Source organism: Lissotriton helveticus, chromosome 4_1 (assembly GCF_964261635.1).
Source record: "Lissotriton helveticus chromosome 4_1, aLisHel1.1, whole genome shotgun sequence".
NCBI classification, from domain to species: Eukaryota; Metazoa; Chordata; class Amphibia; order Caudata; family Salamandridae; genus Lissotriton; species Lissotriton helveticus.
Genome location: NC_136063.1, coordinates 1,070,641,557 through 1,070,662,624, shown reverse-complemented (window position 1 = coordinate 1,070,662,624; position 21,068 = coordinate 1,070,641,557). Strand labels below are relative to the sequence as shown.

Below are 21,068 nucleotides of genomic sequence, written 5' to 3'. Positions count from 1 at the left end.
TATCGTATTTGTCTGCTTAGTTTTGTGGGGTTTGTTGTGAGATGTCCTTGATGGCCCAATTTAGACAGGGAACTTAGTGTGAATGGGACAATTGTGAATAGTGAAGTGAATCGCTTGGGCAGAAGAGAAACTACACTGATTCAGGTGATTCCCCGCTGATTGAGGTTTCATTTGAGAGTGTGTGTGTGTTCGTTGAATGATTGAATTCTATTGATTCTTTTAGAGAAGCAGACAATGGTTTAAGAAAATGTGCGTGTGGGTGCGAAAAAATTGTGAAGGAGGGTGAACTGCTGCGAGGAGTGAGACTGATGCCATAGAGTGAGAGTGCCACGCTGTGATAGGTTGGTTGGTATAAACCTGCGCTGAGATTGGTTGAAATCGTTTCTTGGATGTTGTACTGCTATTGGTGATCGTATTGTCACGGAACTTAAACCTTTTTTCTAAATTTGATTTCACTTGATATTGCTGAAATGAGAGATTGAAAAATCGGATGTCTTAAAGCAATAAGAGATATGATGCGAGCAGATGTAGGGATGCCTACTAGAGTTGGCAAGGAAGCCCCACCGGAGGATATGCAAGCACAATATATGGTGAGGAAAGTGGGGCTGCATACTATTATTTGGCTTGAAAATTGGCCCAAGATCACAGAGAAAAAAGCTGTATTGATGTTTCCCCGCTATGGTACATTCAATTTGAGAAAAACTGACCTTTTGAGAGGAATATTATTTGCAATGAAGCCATTACCTAGACCCACATATTTTGAAACGCTTAATGCATGAGAACGTGCGATGCATACAAAACAGAGAGATAAGGATCAAGAGAGGATGAAAAAAGCGATGCATGCATATGCAGAGGCGAGATGGGATTATCAACAGAAGAGATGGAGAGTAGATATAATTGAGGGAGCAAGGTTGTACCCAGTCATAAAAAAAGTGAGGGAAATGAGGATGGGAAAGAGAGTAGAGAACAGAGGAAGAAGGGAGATGCAGATAGCAACAGTGATGCAAGTGATAGTCTCTTGGATGGGTTGTCGGCTGAACGTTCGCCTCAATATATTCAGACACCAATGAACAGTGGCGAAAATGTGAATATTACTGATAGTTCTGACAGTGCTGCAGCACCAGTTGCTCCTAGTTCTGGGGTTGTAGGGGTCATATTGAAGGGTGGAACACAATCTGTAACCCTAGGAAACGGCAAAACTAATTTGGCTTTGTAGCTTCTGGATGCTCTTACAGTGCCAGTTACTATTGGTCCTACAGTGCCTAGGTATGATCACAGCTCGATTTGGAGAGGGAATCAGGGAGGGTCAACTCCTACTGAAACGAGGACAGCTGACTTCGAACAGTTATGGTATGAAAGGGGATATTTGACCTAGTCAGAGTCCCCCATTCATAATGGAGAAAATGTGAGAAAACTGTTAGAAGCACTTCAAATGCTATCACAGGTTGCAGTGGTGAAATGTTCTGCTCATTGTAAAGGAAATGATTTTGTGACCGTTGGTGATCGATATGCCAATGAAGTTTTTGTGTACTGAATGTTTGCACTTTCAATTATGAAAATGCAAACAAGGGATCTGATGAAGCAGGTTTTAACCTGTTGATGACAATTGCTGATACTTGTGAAAAGGTTGCAAGAGGAGGTTTCTGAAGAAGAACAGTAAGGTTGGATTAGAGCAGGATGTGTGAAACGTGAGTATGATATCTGTGAGTCAGGAGACAGAAGACCAGTGTTGCCTAATAGTTTGTTGCCCCCGATGACCAGGTTTTACCATGGGCAGATGCACGTGAGAAGGCATGTGATGCTGAGACTGGTTCGGCAGACTTGGTTCAATTTGAAGTTTCAAATGATGGCAGATGCATTATGGTGTAGATGTGTGATCTGTCAGCAAATGAATGTGGGAAAATGAACTGCTGTTAAACTGAGTCACAGGAAAGTCCGGCGGTCCTATCAACTGGGTGCAACTGGATTCTGTTGAAATGCCAGAGTGCATTGGATTGAGTTACATTCTAGTGGTACTGTGCATCTTCTCATGTTGGGCAGAAGCATACCTGACTAGAAGTTGTGATAGTATCACTGTGGTTAAATTGCTAATGTGAGAGCTGATTCTGAGATTCGGATTTCAGCCCTCTTTGGAATCAGACCGAGGATCCCTTTTTATTAATGAGGTTCTAAGGATGCTATGTGCAGCAGAGCAAGTGGAACAGAGATTGCATTGCAGTTATCATTTAGAAGCCGCAGGTATCGTAGAACAGGTCAACAGTACTGTGAAATCCAGATTGGCCAAAGTGTGTGCTTACACATCTCTGAAAATGGCCTTATGCTTTGTCCCTTGCACTGATGAGTCTTCGCAGTGTTCCTGTTTGGAAGATGGGGTTATCTCCGCAAAAGACAATAATTGGACGAACTATGAGACTGCCTGCTGTGCCAACCTACATACTTAATAACATCAGAGACAATTTGGTACTTGATTACTGTAAAGGGTTGGCTGATGTGGCCAGTTCTGTTTCTCACCAGGTTGAAACTGTAATAGCACTGCCACATTAGGAGCAGTGCCACAACCTTAGTCCCAGAGACTGGGTCATGGTGAAGAAACATTTGAGCAAGAACTGTCTTGAACCACATTAGTGTGGTCCATACCAGGTGATCTTGGTTATCACAACTGCTGTGACGTGTAGTGGTCTACCGAACTGCATGCATGCCTCCCACACTCATAGAGTCCTGTGTCCCCATGAACGAGTAACAGCTCTTCTCTCAGAAGAAACACCAGTGGTGGTGGAAATGGCACGGAAGGAGGTCAGGCAAACTGTGGGGAACCGGACAGAGTCAGGGACAACACTTGAACAAGTTGAAGGGGGTCTCAATGAAACTGAAGTTGAATCTGTAGAGAAAGAAGCTGATGCTGTGGTGGTGAACAAATAGGATTCTGACCCTCACGCTGGAGCTAGTATTGTGGAACCATGAGTAGTGGTGGAGGAAAGCTGGTCCAAAGAATAATTAAAGGTGAGGACTGAAGTTATTGTCTGAAAGAGCTCTTGCACTCCTCACTGAGATCTCTGGTGAATCTGAACTGAGTGGACACTAAGATGAAGAAACATATATCAGAATGTCTAAGAGATCGAGAGTGCCTTGTCTGAGGTACTCTTCTCCTGAGTGGACACATGCAGATGAGGGGGAGCTCTGTAAACATCTGTGTTAATAACAGATGTTTTGCTGAAGAGTCCGGGGATTGGTTTGAATATTCTCCTTGCATTTGCCATTCCTTACCCACTAAGGTTGAGTGCTCTGAGAAATCTAATATTAAAATAAACAGTTTTTCTACATTTAAACCCGGATCAATCTCCTGTAGAAACTGAAGAGCTTGGAGAAGATTTGTTACAATTGCTCATAAGTGAACCGTGTTCAGAACTTATAAGACATGTTGAATGAACTTTATCAACTTTTGTGAAATTGCTTGAAGAAGAAAACTTAGGTCCGAGTGGAAGATGAAAAATCTTTGGGTTGACACTTTAGAAGAACATGGAGTAGGGTTAGGGAAGCCTCTCAAAGATTGCACATAGTTCAGTAAATAAAGTCAAAGCACATAGAGACAGTTGTTGTTTTGCTGTTGCACCGGTGGAGACCGACAGAAGAGAATCTGTTGCTGCTATTTCTTCCCCCACTTGGTCTGAATCTAAACAGTAAGGAAACAGTATGGAAACGAATAGCACTAGTTATAAACGTAGATACATATTAAGTGCAGTAATAACACTTTTGTTGTTAAGCTTAATAGTATTAATTGTAGGGCTAAGTTTAGGTTCAACTAATGCTAAAGAAGAGAAACATGCCCCTGAACAGAAATCAGTACACATGGTACATTTATTGGGAGAACAGAATATATTAAGATTTGTCCAGGGGAGATTATACATTAAATGCTTACACTAATTTTCTATACGAGCATGTCAACACAATGTAAGCGCGAGATTGCTATGCTTGTATGCAGCTTCCTGCTTCAGTAGCGGAGGGAATTACATATCATCATATACCACTAATATATGACATTATATATAGCTTATTGCAGGGTCTTTAATATGAACAAGATCATTTCCAGTATTATTATTAGGGCTCCTGGTTTTATGGTATTTATTTTTTTGCCCTTTCCTTCTGTATTTATCCATATTTATTTTTTGCTCATTTTACCTGTATATATCCATATTTATTTAGTGTTTTGTGGAAAAATTAAGCTGATATTAGTATATTTCCACATTTATTTAACCGGGGTCGAAAACTATCTCGCCGTCTCTGAGATCTCAGTAACAGACACACCTACCGAGGACCCCCAAACTAACTATATATGTGCCATCAAACTGCAGATAGGAAAAGGGAGAAGAGAAGGTGCCCCCGGCCCAAACAGGCTGCCACCAGCATTGTATAAACAGGAGGCAACCTTCTGGGTAGAAGCTCTGGATCCACTCTTCAAAGAAATTAGAACGTTGAATACCCTCCCTAGCTCATGGAGAGGCTCAATCATCTCCTCAATCCATAAATCCGGCGAGAGGTCGGATCCACAAAATTACAGACTAGTGGCATTATCAGACAACGAAGCCACATTTTTTGCTGGCCTGTTATTGGAGGATCTCCAGGCATGGGTAGAAGAAAAATCCGTAATTCCCCTACAACAGACTGGCTTCATAAAATCGGTCGGGACAACGACAAACATACTAAGCATGGCCATGCTCATGGATAAGGCTGAGGCCACACAGTCGTCTCTATTTCTATGCTTCATTGATTACAAAGCCGCCTTCGATCATGTCAACCGCACCAGACTGTGGTCCAAACTACACAGCTGGGGGCTTCCACAGCCTTTACTCAAATTAATAATGAATCTACATACGAACACGTGGCTACAGGTGAAGCTGGGAAATGGAACGCATCTATCAAGGCGCATACCCACGGAAAAAAGGTTAAAACAGGGCTGTGTCTTAGCACCCACCCTTTTCAATCTGTACATTGCCGATTTAGTCCCGCTACTAACCAGCTGCAACTCACATGCCCCAAAATTAGGAGATATTTCATTACCTTGTCTCCTCTATGCAGATGACATAGTCCTGATCAGCAAAACAAAAGTAGTGCTACAACATCTCTTAAACACAACGCGGGATTTCTCCAAAGTAAATGACCTGACGATTAACCTTGGCAAAACAAGAACAATGACAGTCAGGAGAAAAAGGCATCAAACTGGTGCCTGGTTCTGGGGTGAGACCAGAATAGAGGACACAACTGAATACAAATATCTAGGCGTGAAGTTGGATACAGGCGGCCGGTTTGTGGCACAGAAGAACAGTATAAGGTAGAAAGGAGTAGCACTAGCAATCTTCCTTAAAACACCAAACTCCATATTAACAGGCCCATCGATCCTACCACTCGTCGAGGCTGTTCGGGCAAAACACCTGCCAACCATCACCTATGGCAGCGAAGCACAGAAAGGGAAGGACGCAAAAACACTCGATGCCACAATAACAACGGCATATAGGATCATCTTTGGGCTGCCGAAATACACCTCACCTGCCCTAATCAGTCTTGAATTTGGCGTTCTGAAACAATCACTTGCTAGACAAGGGGCCTTTATCATCACTTGGGACAAAGTGCGAAGAGCAGAATGTGGCACGCTAAACGAACAGATGTGGAAGGAGCTACAATCGAACCCCGCATCACCAGCCGCGGAATTTCTACATAGCAGTCTACATAATTTGGGGCTAAACCAGCTTTGGGAAACACCGACAACCACCGCTACTTTCAAAAAATTAGTATGGAAGACTGTGAAACTCCTTTCTTGGCTGGAGGACAAGGATGCACTATCAAAGAGATCCCACGGTTGGATGATCCTGAATACATACACGAAGCCGGGCATACAAACCTACTTCAACTTGGGTTATGATAAAAATATAAAAATTGCTTTTATGAGATATAGGCTCGGACTGCTCCCTTGCACCGAGCATCTCCCTCCCTGGCTTCGGACCCAAGCTGGCTCTGTGTGCCGCCTATGTGGATCGGCCCAGGAAGACATGCTGCACCTACTATGCTCCTGTAGAGAACTTACAATGGAACAAAAGAAATTTCTGAAACAACCTCTCAATCAATGAGGGATCCGCACCAGGAGGCAAGCTCTGCTAGCATGTTTTGAACCGAGCGACCCACAATTGAACTGCAGAACAGTAAAATATCTGAGACTGTGCGGCAGCAAGATGCCAGAAATACCGACAATAGGAATTTAACCAGAAATAGCATTTGTATAAATGCAAGGGGTTTGCGAACACTCTGAGTATATGATTTGGGAACTCAGACAATATGGCTTTTTAGATGCCTGCTTTTTTATTTATGTACATGACAGTTTTTAAATGAGTATATATTCATTTCTTTTGTATTGCAATCGTTTTAATTAACTATGCAAATAAATTAAACTTGAAACTTGAAACATTTATTTAACTGATAAATATGCGCTCATGCTTGAATGTCTGCCAGGTTTCAGTGCTGTGAACACTCCCAGAAGATAAATCAGTGCATTATATGAAAATATGTGAATTTCACTATCGACCTTGTGCATATCTACTGCTGTTAAAGCCTCTTTACAAAAAATCCTTTCTTTTTTAACCCCCTTATCTATCAATCCACACATCTATTGGTCTGGCAGTCATGGCAAACAGTGTTTAGAATTACTCAAAAAGTACCCCATTTTCCATTTTTATCCACATTTAAAAATAAATACAGACAAAAACACTAATGTTTTCTGTCTGTATTTATCTGTAAAAATCAGTAAAAAACGGAAAACAGGGAGCCTTAATTATTATTCAAACTATGATTGAGTTTTTTGAGAGATTCTGCTAGTTAAGCATCTAAATAGGCATTCTGATACTAGGGTTGCTGAAACTGTAAATAGATATTTCATACCAGTTGGTGCATTAGACACAGCTCATAACACATAGAAATAATTTAATATGCATCCTCACTGATATTGAAAAGAAATCTTTGGAGCAGGGAGAGGACAGGTGTAGAGCAGTCAAGGAAAAGGTAGCTGTAGTAATTAAGACTATACATTGGTCATAAGAAGAAGTGGCACTTCAAACTGCAGGAACTATGGGTGTTGACATTAGATTAGCAACATTAAGGGAAATTAAGCATTCACAAGGACAAGAATAAAACAATATTGTTTTTGTAGGTGAGTGTGACCATACTTTTGCATTTCAAGAAAGTTGGAAGCTATTCTTCGATAGAACAGTTCCTGTGATGCCTGGAGTTTATTTTGTTTGTGTAAAGAATGCTTACTTCAAGTTGCCGAATGAATGGTATGGTACAGGTTATTTTAAGATTTATCATATGAAGAATTTGGATCATCCTGTGTGGGAAGAGAAGTCAAGACCTAAGCGTGGTGCAAGTGCTGGAGAAATTGTAAGAGATATTTTGAAGAATTCATACCAAACGTAGGGATGATATTGAATGTCATTAAGAGTAGAAAGCTGTCTACTGTAGTTATCTACTAACACTCCAGGAGCATTGTTGACTGTAAATTCTGAGATGGTTCCTATTAGAGCTATGGCTTTACAAAATCGCCTTGTGTAAGACAGTTTGCTCGCAAAAGAAGGCAGAGTCTGTCTGATGTTAAGAGTTAAAAAATGTTGGACTTACATCCAAGACAAAAGTAAGGATTTGCAGAAGTACATAAAGAATATTGCTGGTGTGCATAATGAATTAGGTGGACTGGCAACCGAAGGTGTGTGGGACATGGATTAAGTGCAGTAGGTAGGTGGTTTGCAGATTTGGGAAGTGGTATAGCTGGTTCGGTCTTGAGACAACTGCTGATTATGCCCTTTGCGTGATAATATTGATTGTGGGAGTGAAAGTGTACAGGAGATATAAAGCGAGAAAAGGAAACATTAAAAAAAGAGATGATATTCAATTACGAAAGAGGCAGAATGAACAGTATAATGAACTAAAACGTCTGCAATAGTTCTAGAAAAATGCAATTACCACCACAAGGGTTTAACTTTGTTCTTCTGATAAGTTAAAAAGGTAAGATGTGATAGCTTGATACGCCATCAGAGGGTGGCTCAGGAAAGCAATATTTTGATTTTAATGTCAGATAATGTAGGTGTGCATCATACTCACCTATAGATGGTACTCAACTATTATGTGTGACTATTTTACTGAAAAAGGGGTAACATTTATTAAGCACATTGCATATGATGTAAATGTGAATAAACATTGTGCATAAACGTGATTAATGGAAAGTATTGTAAGGGGAGAGTTAGAGTTTGAGAACATAAAGTGTCAACAAGATATTGTGATGCTAGTAATTAACATATGTGGATAGGTTGAAGTTCAATCATTAGAATGTAAGATTGAAATTCATTATTAGTGAGATAGTGGAACTGATATTATGTTTAGTTATGTACATTTATTACCACATTGTAATATGCACATACATTTAACTTAGTGCATTTGTTAAGTTGGCTATTGTTTTAGGCTTAATGTGTGTTCATTTAACGTTACACGTGATTAATTTTAGCCTCACGCTGTATTGCGGTGCAAGTGTACAATGCAGTTAACATTTGCTTTGTGCTTAACTTTCAATGCAGAATGTTTTTGCTGTATTTTGTCTCCACTGCAGGTGTGAATAAGCGTTATTAATTAACATAGAAGGGTCTTTGTTTTGTTTGATAGTGAGGTGTGAAAGGACAAATTAGCATTAGAGGAAAATGGTAACGAGCATGGGGATAAGTTCCCATGGAGGAGAAGAAGAATGGCCACGGACAAAGAGGATAGCTTATCTGTGTGAGAAAGGAGTTGAAAGAATTGAGCCTAGCCGTTGGAAAAGTACCCCACGGGAGGTCACATGGGACATGCTCCTTTCAAATGCAGTTGATGTTGTCTGTTGTTACTTAGTGGGCATACACACCTTTTGGGATTTTGTAGGGTGCAGACCTATTCTTGAATGGCTTCATGTTACTTGACCCATGCTTGGAGTACTTCTACTGACGACTTCAACTGCTGACACCATTCTTTATTTTTCTCCTATATTGGTCCTGAACCTGACATTCATCTATTAGAATAAGGAATCCTTGCTAGGATAGACTAGGGTAGTATAAATGCTGTGGGTTGAGACTAAATTAATGTGCAACTTGACTCAACTTTCTTTTTGCGGATTGTTTATTTTGTAATAATTGAACTAATCATACTATTTCTTCTGTATCGAGCACATCTCTTGAGGAGATTTGGACAAGTTTTTCTAATTTTGTATTTTTATATGCTAAGAGTGGTTTATGTGAGCTTAGTTTTGAATTTGTAATAAATCCTACTAAGCTTTTTCTAGTTGTGTGCTGGATTATTGTGTGATTTAATGAGTTACACATTGAAACTTTGAAATCGAAAATCGCTCTCCCTTTTGCCTCTCATGCATCCAAAGATCCGTGGGTAGCAGAAAGTAAATGAGCTCAGATTTTCCTAATTAGGATTGAGCTGGAGCACAGTTTTGTCTGTTGGCGAACAGATCTACAGCGTTCCATATATATTTAGAGTGGGCTTTTTGTTCTCCCTTTGCTTATGATTCATTGGCTTTCTTGTCAATCTCATTTTTTTCCCTATTCAGTGTCTTTCTCCCCTATTCTGGTGTTTTTTCCCTTCAAATGATGATTTCAGTCTCACTGTGTTTTGAATGTATTGTTTTTTTACCTGAATTGCATGTCCATGAGGGACTGGAATAGCAGCAGAACAGTTTGCTAGATATTGTCTTTGAAATTATTTTTATGATGTTTTTTCATGACACTCTTACTGCGGTATCCGATTGTAATAATGCTTACATTTAACCGAAGCATCTGGACACTAAATAATCTATTGGAACTGACTAGCTTAATTCAATAACATCTTTGGTTACTAACATTCAACACTTGCCATTTTTGAACAAACATAGCACTCCTTGATTGTTCCAAAAATTAATTGTATGAGCATCACGCATAGGCCATTTATTTTTTACCCTTTTCACTCTTTAAATTCTATTATCTATGGGCATACACAATGCAAGTAGTATTCCGTCTACATGATGTGTTTTTTTCATCTGCTAAGAGATTTGAATTTGTTACGTTCTCCAATGACTGCCTCACTAGAAGACACTAAAACCATCGTTTTCCAGAAATGACACCTCCTGATGAAGGGCTAAGACAGCTTGAAATGTATTGGGATGGGTATTGTTGAAATACGTGATTCACCTTAACATTTATATTTTTGAGAAGTTACTACATGGATACTTTGACTACATTTGATCATGAATAAACAGAATCAGCCAACAAATGAAACACAGTTGAAAAGTATTTTTCTTATTATTGCAAATCGATCATTATCCCCTCTGGGGAATCTGCTGGACACCCAGGGGATACCACCCTGTTGGGGTAGCACTATTTCTCAGCATGTGTGCACTTACCCCATCCCCCAGCTGCCTTAAGCTTTCTACTACTATATCAGTAAGCAACCATCTCTGAAAGGATTGAAAAACATTCCAAGGTGGCTGCTCAAGAGGGCCTATCTGCAGTATCCATCTTTATATTATTTTTTCTTGAAGAGGCAAAACAAATTATGATGGACGCTGTGGGTGCGCTACATTAATAATTATTTTTAAAAACAAGCCTTAACAAAGGCAATAAGCTTCACATACAGCAGTGGCTTTGCCACTGCTTGTGTTACTGTTGCAGTAGCCATCTTGGGGCATTCATTTAGTGTTTATTGCCACTATCATCTGCCTTGGTCGGAAAATAAGTTAAAAATAGTGCAACACAGTTGTCATCTGCAAGTCTCTTAGATGTGCGTATTGAATGTCACTGACATAAAAGCTGTAATGTAATGTAGATTTAATGCAACAAGAATCATGGCAACACACTACTGCTCCTTCCCTTATATGGTAATACCTCTCAGGTGTTTTTGTATTTTTAATGAATTAAAAAGTATCTTATTCTACGTCAGGATTTAAAAAAAAAAATATTAAATTGCCACATGTAATTGCTGAAATGACTTTTTGAGAAAAGCGGCAGTGAACTTTATTTGTAAACAGCAGACAAAAAAACAAAAACGAGAAGTCGTGCATTACTTACTGTTCAAAATATACAAAGTCCGGACAGATGCTTAACTGAAAGCAGCTAGTCTGGAACTACTCTTTGGAACCTATGACTAAATGAATTGTATGGAATATACTGACAAAGGGACCCTGTTTGTTAACTAAAGGGAGGCAAGTAAATTAAGTACTTAATAGTTAAATAACTTTTATGGTGAAAAAAAATTACCTCTCCTGATGACAACACATTATTCATGTATTCCAAGAAGGATTCATCTTTAATTTCGTTATCAGTAAAAATAAAGCTGATGCCTTTCCCATGCTGCCCCGCTGTTCTATACAAAACCTTCAAGTCTTCCATTAGGTTTGATGTATTATATGATCTGAAATTATACAATAGCAAAATCATTATATTTATTTTTAACATATTATTTACCTTCATTTCAAGTACAGGTACATACATGAAATTAGTATAAACAATTTTTTTTATTAAGTTTTAAATGTTACGAATCAATGCCATATGATCCGTTTCTGAGGATAATGCAAAACATTATACAAAAAGTTTGTACATAAATTGAATGTGAAGTGATTTAATAGAAAGGGTTATTTGTGGGTGGTGCAAATGTTGTAATCATACAGTTACACTCAGAAACTGGACAAAAATAGCTACAAACATTACATTTTAGCTGGGCGAGTGAAGGCGCCAGGAAGTGGAGTAAACATTTGTGGGGGGCTTCTGCTTGGATTGTTTGTATGCACAATTACGGAATGGGTGTGAAATCAAGGCATCGCATTGAGTTCAGGGGGTGACTGAGATCAGCAGGAAAGGAGGTGGAAGAGTTCCTGGGGGTCAGTTTGTACTTTTCAGGGAGATAGAGAATCGTCTCTATGTTCTTTTCGCATGGAGGACCATAATTTGTCTCAGCTTTTGGTAATTGGGTGTTTGCGGAGACCTTTATTCTCTTCTCTATGTAAGGCCTTACTTTCCACCTGGGCCCAGTGTAGTACTGCTGAACATGAAAAAACCTTTACCTTTACAACACAATGCCTTTAACACTCATTTGCCACACACATTTTTACAGCACATATGTATTATCACTCATGATAAATGTAGTTAAGGTAAGTATATGTGTATGTAGAAACATGTTTCCACACCTTCCTCTGGCCTCTATGTGCTATGGCTCGTGTAGTAGGTGGAGAAAAATCCTCAGTGTCAAATTGCAGCAATACTGTGTTTATCTACCAAACAAAAGCCCGTGCTGGTGTTGCAAAAGTGATTTATTTAGCTACAGCCATATACCTAACCCATTTCGGGGAAGAGTTCCCCTTGCTCATGTGACAAAAAGTTTTAGAACAGCTCATACAATAGTTTAAAAGGCAGCACACATTAACAAAGGACCACATTTTGGCATAGAAAAGATTATTTACAGATGTGCCATTTTGAAATGGTTATAGGTTGTTCAACTATACAAAGATAATACTTAATTGTTTGACTGTGACACAAAGGCAATGGTCCTCTTTGTTAAACAATGCCAATAAATTCCACTAACTATAACAGTATTTTAGACAAAGATTAAAATACTGTTATAGTTAGTGGAATTTATCACTGACATTAACATTTTGAAATAAAAAACAAAACAGAAATTCACCAAATATAGTTAGCAGACCTAACTATGGCCCTTATAACAATGGCGGTTGGATAGGGGACTGCCCGACAATCAGTCCCAATTACAATATAACCGCTGTAATGGTGGTCGGAAAGTGCTTTTTTCTACTGCAGCTTGTGCTGCGGCCCAGGAAAAGGATTGCAGCACAAACCTCAGTGGAAAAAGGCACTTTGTGCACATCTACACATCGTGTGCCAGGCAGCCTGTGGATCTTTAATCCTGACAGAGGCAGCGATCTTTCTCCCTGACCAATATGGTTCGACCACTTGCATCCTAACATGACAATCGGGCCAATGACCTTTATGTCTGTGGTGGGCCTGCCACCGACAGCTTGTCAGTGGCGGTCTCACCGACATCGTAAACAGGCCCTATAACTTGTGCCCCATCATGCACTGCTTATGACCTCACATATTACATCACTCATGACATGTTTTATGATATAATTTATGACATCACTTATGAAATCATCCAATGAGTGTACTAGTTTATTTTATAGTTTACATAGTGGCGGATAGCTACGATATTACTTTTCTACCAATTTTTGTACAGGATGAGTCCAGCTAATGGGTGCAAGTGTTTGCAAAATGCATATTCTCCTAATGCATCATAGGTGTGAAGAGTTATTGAACACATTATAAATATTTGCATTGAAGCGTAACCTGTGTGCAGGTGACAGTTAACAACTTGCGTCCATTATGTATCACACAAGTTTTTAGGTCCTGCAGAAAAAAATGTCTGTAAGGCAAAGATTCAACATACTAAGTATTGTAAGTAGCCTAGAGTTATTAGACAGAATTATCTCAGCATGACAATTTCTACTGTGTGCAACAGGTATTAAACTCTGCAAATGTTCTCATTTTGCTTCAGAAGATGGGCTATCTGTTAATTTTTCACCGAAGTGTGAAGGCTGAAGGTAGTATAATATTTTGCACCTTCAGATGTTTATTTTAAGTGAATAGTGTCTTTTTTGCCAAGTGTTACATGGAGTGTACACTGTTTTTAGTAGATACTTCTTAATATTCTGTGGTGTATTTCTCATGAGAGTTTCACTGTCTGCGAACTGCATGATACATGGTAAACTCTCGCCATAGAGTGAGAACTGTTAACAGTACCCACATCTCTGCTCGCGTCGCAATATAACTTAGGTGACTGTGATTTTTTTAAAACCTGTTCTTATTGATATTTTACATACCTATGTTTTTACTGTTGCTTACAGATAAGATAAGATAAATGCAATACAACATTAATGCCTGACTTTGCTCCCCCCCAGCAAACGTGTCTATTCTATGCAACACATATGTTTTAGGGTGCCATCAGGCCCACTTGTCATTGATGTAACTGGTATACCAAAACACCTTGCAACAAGACAAGAAAAAACTGCACAGCATTTGTCAAAAAACAAAAGCAGGGCATAAAGCCCTGTGCACCACAGTCCTCCAGCAGCTTCAGTTAATCCTGTTGCCCAGGAACCTCCAGGAAGGTGTATCGGGTCAAAAGAGGGCTTTGTGCAACCAGCTGCGTAATGGTGCATATCTACAGCCATAGGTGCATGAAACCTACAATTAAGATTTACAAACTATTTATGACAGCAGTGCAGCAGTTTTATGCAGAATAGGCCTTACTTGTAACACAAACCAACTCAGAACTGTCAAACTACTGTCTCAAGGGTGGTATGCTGTGATTCTACTACTTCTCCTATGGTGGGCCCACCAGGAAGGGTGCCACTTAAGGGAGGGGTGCGGCATCCATCCCAGTAATCGGGAACCTCCAGTCTGGATTCAGTGGGGGATAAGACCAAAGCAACCCCATGGTCAACAGGGCCACCAGGAATGGGCTGGGTAGACGCTCCCACCTTAGGAATCCCAGTGGGCTACACCGGTCCCTTAACTAAAGGCAGTGTTTTCAGGCTTGCTTTCGTCTCAGGGGCTACCATGCTGACACAATGCACCCATTCGGTTGGTCTATTCATCCAGCACTTTCGTTGACTGCCAGGGGTTTGATACAGAGAAAATCTGTCCATACTAGGGCATTCATTTTGCTTAGTATTTTTAAGAACTTGGCTTTCTTTAACAGTTGTACACAGATTGAACACTGTTTGCAATGAGGGTTTCCCATGTATCTGTGGTCTTTAGTTAGTGTGAACTACGCTACCTGTGGAGTGTATGGTATAGTGTCAATGTGGCACATATGCCATGCTTTCTACACCTATGGGAGTTAATTCTGAGATTGCATTAATGATACCTCATATTTCTCGGAGTTATTTTGCTATTTTGTACTTCTTTTCAGAGCTCTAATAGTATACCAGTGTGAATAAAAGAAGCTTGGGTGATGTCATCAGCGATGTCATATGAGATGTCATATGAGATGTCATCAGTGATGTCATCAATTATGTCAATTATGTCATTGAACATTTCATAAATTATGTAATATGTGAGGTTATAAGCAGTGCAGGGGCTAAAGTTAGTCAGATTTACTAACTATAACTTGTGAATTTCTGTGTTTTTTAGTTCAAAAAGTTAATGTTGTCAATTAACTTAAATTCACCTAACTATAATGTTACTTTAACCCCCTGCGGGCAGGATCATGTCTGCGGGCAGGGAAAGAGATGATACCTCCAGTTATAGTGGGCGGGAGCACTTTGACAGCTCCTGCCCAATGGAAGCGGAGTGTTTGCTCTAGCTTGGTGGGAGCTGTGACCTCCCACCAAGCTATAGCAAACAGCTATGTCCAGAGGGTGAGCACCCCGGGACATGGCAAGAGCTGGCCCTGGGGGAGTGGAGGTCCCCATGGCCATGTATGGCTCCAGGAGGGAGCCTGAGCAGCCCCCGTCCTTTGATTTTCAAGGGCCTGCCTCGGAGAGGTGATAGTTCCCGGGGCCGACAGCTGTACAGCCCCTGCCTTAAAAAAAAAAAAGAAAGCCCTAAGGAGGTGGTGGTCCCCGGGGCACAGGAGGTCCAAGTGGCCAGCTCTATATTTAACTTAGCCCCAGGAAGGTGGTGGTCCCTGGGGCTCCGGGGAGGGGGGTCTGAGAGGACCCCCTATTTCTTTGTATTTAGCTCCAAGGAGGCGGTGCTCCCAGGGTTCAGGGGGTTCCAAGCGGCCTCCCAGCGTTATTAAAATTAAGCCCCTTGGGAAGTAGTGGTCCAGGCGCATAATTAAGCCCAAGTAAGGGGGGCCCATGCACCCCCTCCTCTTTAAAAAAAAAGTCTGCATGACCCCGGGACCAGGTCCACTTGAGGACTATAATGGAAACAAGCGCAGGAGCCCACACTCGTTTTTCTTTTTTAAATTACGCATTGGATTCGCAGTTCTGTCGCATTCCTGTGGACAAAATGTACACAAAAAAGTGCTTTTTGGCCTTTTGGCCCTGTCGAGGGTCACAGGGGGACCCCATGACAGGTTATTCCTACCCTGCTCCCTTTTCTTTTTATTCAAATTTTTTTGGGGTGAGATTCGGCTGAAGCCACAGATGGCTACCAACACTTTCTTTCTGAATTGTTGGCAGGCAATCAGATTTGAGCACGGGGATTCTCAGATCCTCGGAGGATCAGAGTTCCTATATATGCAAATGTGGTTTTCTTTTAATAACTCTTAAACTACTGAATGTATTTACACCAAATAATAAAAAACAGTCTTTGTGGACCAAGAGCTACCTTTCTGCCAAATGTGGTGTAATTCCTTCCAGCGGTTCATTTTGTAGTGTTGTTAAAAATCCCTAGAAGGGATTTCTGAGTCACAAGATAGCTGCCAACACATTCTAGTTTGGAGTGTTGGTAGCGAATCAGAATGAAGCTCGTGCTCGGAAGGGTTTGCGAATTCTCCTCGGTGCTCAGATATCAATATTTTTATTGTTTGAATTTCTCAGGAAATACTGAACAGATTTACCCCATTTTTAAAAAAGCACGTTTTCTGGACCTTTTTGCCAAATTTGGTGTAATTCCGTTCAGCAGTTCTTATCAAAATGAACATGGAGAAAACGCATTTTGGGACCCCCTTTTTTCCTCAGCCCCCCTTAACGAATCCCTCAAAACTTTCAAGACAGGAGCTAACCTGAGTGAACCATTAGTTTTGACAATTTCGTGAATATTCGTCAAACGGCGCCAAAGATATTGGCAAAAGGAAAAACGCTTTTTGAATAGAAACAAGGTCCTAACTATAACTACCTACTGGTGTTAACTACTAAAAAACAAGTCACACGGAAACCACATATGAAGAAAAAACAAAATAACGAGGGCAATTCTCCTATTTTAGACATATTGGATGGTCAAAATGGGATAAAAGCTATCCTCCATAATATCTTGGAGTCTTAAAATCTGACGTTCTACAGGCCTTGGGGGCTTTAATAGATAGGGTGACCAACATAGAAACTACTATCCGGGGTATTACATGCAATTGCATAGAGCGAATACACAGGAACCCATGGGGTGCCCTTGATCATAAATTAAATACTTCCACTGAGAGAATTAACATCACAACGGTGGCTAGGGACCGTAATGACACAACACCAGTATAAATATCGTGTAGTGTGGATGAACAAGAGAAACATGCTAGGCATCAAATGAAGCAGACTTAAATTAATACAGGCCCAGATGCGCTACCAAATCGAGGAGTTCCAGGCTTCAACCAAGTAAGGAGAGGACAAAATCGTTTGGATTTACCTCCAGCAGCCACCCCTTATGTGGTTATTTTAGCGAATGTCCCAGAAATAGTACCACCTGCCCAGGAATCATGGAGTGAGATGCAAAACAAATCACTACATTGGTTAGGAAAGCAAACTGGCGTGGGTGATCTCTTATTCGAATATTTTAAAATGGCCAGACGAGTATCATGGGTAGGGAAAGGGCGTAAGGAGTTTAAAGGTGATTGTATCGTCCTGACCTTCAGTGATCCCAGTTTAATTAGGGACATTTTGCATAAGGCATGGAATAACCATCCTGATCACCTTGGTATTAATGTACTGCCCTTGGGGTTTTTCTATCCACCAACCCAGATAAACCAAAATGTAGACCTGCTCTATCCTGTAACTGTACCCTTTGGGACAGGTCTAGTGAGGGGCTACAAACTTACACATTCTATAGCGAAAAAATTGACACATCCAAACTGTTTTGATCCTCTGTCATGGTTGGATGACCAGGATTGACAGCCTGATACCCCCGTGAGGGAGGAAACCCAGGGGAACCTGATGATGCTATCAGGGGTAAATGAGAATACAGGAAATCCCAAGAGGAATAGAGATTATGGCTCGTGTGCCTATGATAATAATCTATCAGGGGTGGAAAATAACTATCAGCCTGAGGCTGCTCACATAGATCGATGTCTAAGTGATGGGGAAAGGAGGGATGTTAGCGGACAAATAAGCACTATACAGGGAATGCCTGATAGAATTAGAAAGGGGGAGGGTGTTTATAAACTCTTGAGTTGGAACATCGCAGGCCTAGCTTCGAAAGCACATGACCCTGAATGGATATTATTCGTAGAGGACTATGATATTCTATGCTGCCAAGAAACATGGTCAGAAGAAGCAATCCATATTCAGGGATTCATGACTTTCCATACCCCTGCAATTATCACTGATCATGGCCGCAATAAGGGGGGTTTGTCTACCTACATCTCAGTAGAAGCCGGGATATCAAATGTCAAAATTAAATCTTGGTCTGAGTTTTATCAAATTTTGATTATGAAGTTAAGCGGGAATAAGGAGGTGGTCATAGTTAATTTTTATAATAATGTCCCATTTAATCAAAAAGAGACAGTTATGAGAGAACTGGTCAGCGAACTAAAAACTGTAGAGGAGTATAGGGTAGAAGATATGCCCCTATTATGGGTAGGAGATTTTAACTGCTCTCTCTGTGCTCGTAGTGTGGCATCTGTGGCCTAGATGACGATATCAAGGGAACATCCTCACATTTTAGTCATAAAAAAAATGGAGACTTGCTTAATGACATACTCCATCAATTCGATCTGGGTTTTGCAAACGAGCTGGGTAAAAATTGTACTCCTTTTAAGCCAACTTTTAATGGGAGAGGTTGTAACACCATCATTGATTTCATTATATTATCCAAGAGATATGCTTCTAGTGTCCTGGAGTGTAACACAGAAGCAAATTCAATGAGTGACCACTACCCAATCAGCCTACAGCTCATGGTTGTGAAAAATCATAAAACCAAGAATAGACCTACTCCTTATGAATTCGAGATCCAACTTGCTGCAACAAATGGATATTCCCTAAAATGGGACAGAGTTGATTCTGAGGTCTTTTTGCATAAATTAGTTGGCAAAACCCAGACAGAAATAGATACATGCCTCAGTCAGGGGAGTGCAACAGAGGATATTTATCACGCCTTCCTTAAGATAACAGAGGAGGCTTATAGACTCCTAAGGAGGGAAACCAGCATGGGAAGATCAAACTGGAATGGATGGTTTGATAGAGAATGCTCCAGAGCCCACACACATCTTAAAAATATCCTTCATATTACACCGAAATGTAAGGAAGACATCAGTCAAGCGAGGACTGCGTATCGCCTCGCTCTAAAAAAGCGGAACTAACAGCTAAAGCAGGAATCCTGGGAAACCTTACACCAAGCTTGCATTATGAAGGAGAATAGAGCCTTTTGGAAAGCTGTAAATGCCCCTTTTTATCAAGGCAAACAGGTAGGCATCATAGATGTGGCCATTTCGGGAGAAAAGTGGGTAGAATATTTTGGTGACCTATATAAAGCAAAGAGAGCAGTGACTGATGTGACTGATGTGCAACCAGAAAGTAAATAGGGAATCTTCCCCCTTGATTTGAATATTACCCTAGAGGAGGTGATACGGGCCATTAGAGAGAGCGCTGCTGGGAAAGCACCAGGCCCAGACGGGATCCCTGTGGATGTATAAAGATCAAATATAGATCTGTGGGCCCTGTTGCTAACAATGGTATTAGCTCTTGCAATCTTAAACTTATTCCCACCTGGTCAGATGCGATAGTTATACCTATCTTCAAGAAGGGTGACAGGAACGATCCTAGCTGTTATCGGCCCATTTTCCTTCTTGACGCCCTTATGAAAATTGTGGGGAGAATAATTTTAAATAGACTTCAAACATGGGCATCTGAAGAGGGCTTTTAAATAAACTACAATTTGGCTTCCGGTCAGGTATGGGAACCATAGAGCAGGGATTGAACCTGGCTCTAATTATAGACAAATATACAAGGGCCAAAAGGGGGAAACTCTTTCTGACCTTTGTAGATCTGAGCTCAGCTTTCGACTGCGTTGATCACAGCATATTATGGGCCACTTTGGAAGATCTCAAGGTGGACCCTGTCTTATTATTGCTCATGAAGGAAATGTACAGAAATGCAGGAACTAGGGTGCACTTTGGAAAGAGGGGGGAGTGCTCGGCCAAATTTTCTATCGAAAAGGGTGTCAGACAGGGTTGTATACTGGCCCCTTTTCTTTTTACACTCTATATAAATAGCCTGGGCCAACACCTAAGTAAAGACCTAAATGATTACCCGACCATAGGGGGCGTCCCCGTTCCCCTCTTATCATATGCCGATGATGCGGTGATCATGTCAAGAACTCAACAGGGCCTGCAAAGGGCAGTGACTAGTTTTGTCACTTATATGAAAGAGAGGGGGTTAAGAGTGAATATATCCAAGACTTTCACAATGGGTTGTGGTAATAAGAAGAGCACATTGTGTAATATCTTCATTGAAAACAGAAAAGTAGAAAACACTGATACCTTCTCCTACCTAGGCATTACCTTTGACAAGAGAGGCACCTGGAAATCAGCGATTAAGGCTAGGAAGATGATATTCACCAGAGCCATGGGGGTAGTCTTAAATTTTGCAAAAAAGATAGACGAAAGACCTGTGAAAGAATTGATGGAAGTTTACAAAACAAAATGTGTATCCACCGGTACATATGGGGCAGGGCTATGGGGCATTGAAGGGCCAGATGAAATACAAGCTTGTGAAAATGGTTTTATCCGCTTTCTTTTAGGTGTTTCAGCTTCCTCCGCTACCTATAGTTGCCATCAGGAATTAGGCATCCCTTATATATTAGATACCATCAAGGTAGCCCCGTTGCTATTATGGCACAAGATATGGGTAACAGATGAAACAGGTTTTAACAGGGAGGTAATACGGGATTGCCTTAAACTAGATGGGGCCAGAGAAATTGTGCGGCTTAATTATATAAAAGGGATAACGAACGCCATCGGGCATCCCGAATACTTTACCGATCCCAGGAGTCTTGAAGACATTTCTAGGAAAGATCTGAGGGCTCGTTACCTGAAGTATATTGACGAGCAAAGATGGGCTAAAGAGTGGGAAAAACAAACGGTAA

General features: G+C 40.7%; 1 protein-coding gene across 1 annotated transcript in view; it reads right to left on the bottom strand.

The window, feature by feature from the left end:
- Window positions 1-21,068, bottom strand: part of DNAH5 (dynein axonemal heavy chain 5) — a 5,174,212-nt gene that overhangs the window by 1,988,086 nt on the left and 3,165,058 nt on the right. The window contains exon 54 of the mRNA XM_078687662.1: window positions 11,301-11,454. Within this exon, the coding sequence (XP_078543788.1) occupies window positions 11,301-11,454 (154 nt within the window). The remainder of the gene's footprint in view (window positions 1-11,300; window positions 11,455-21,068) is intronic.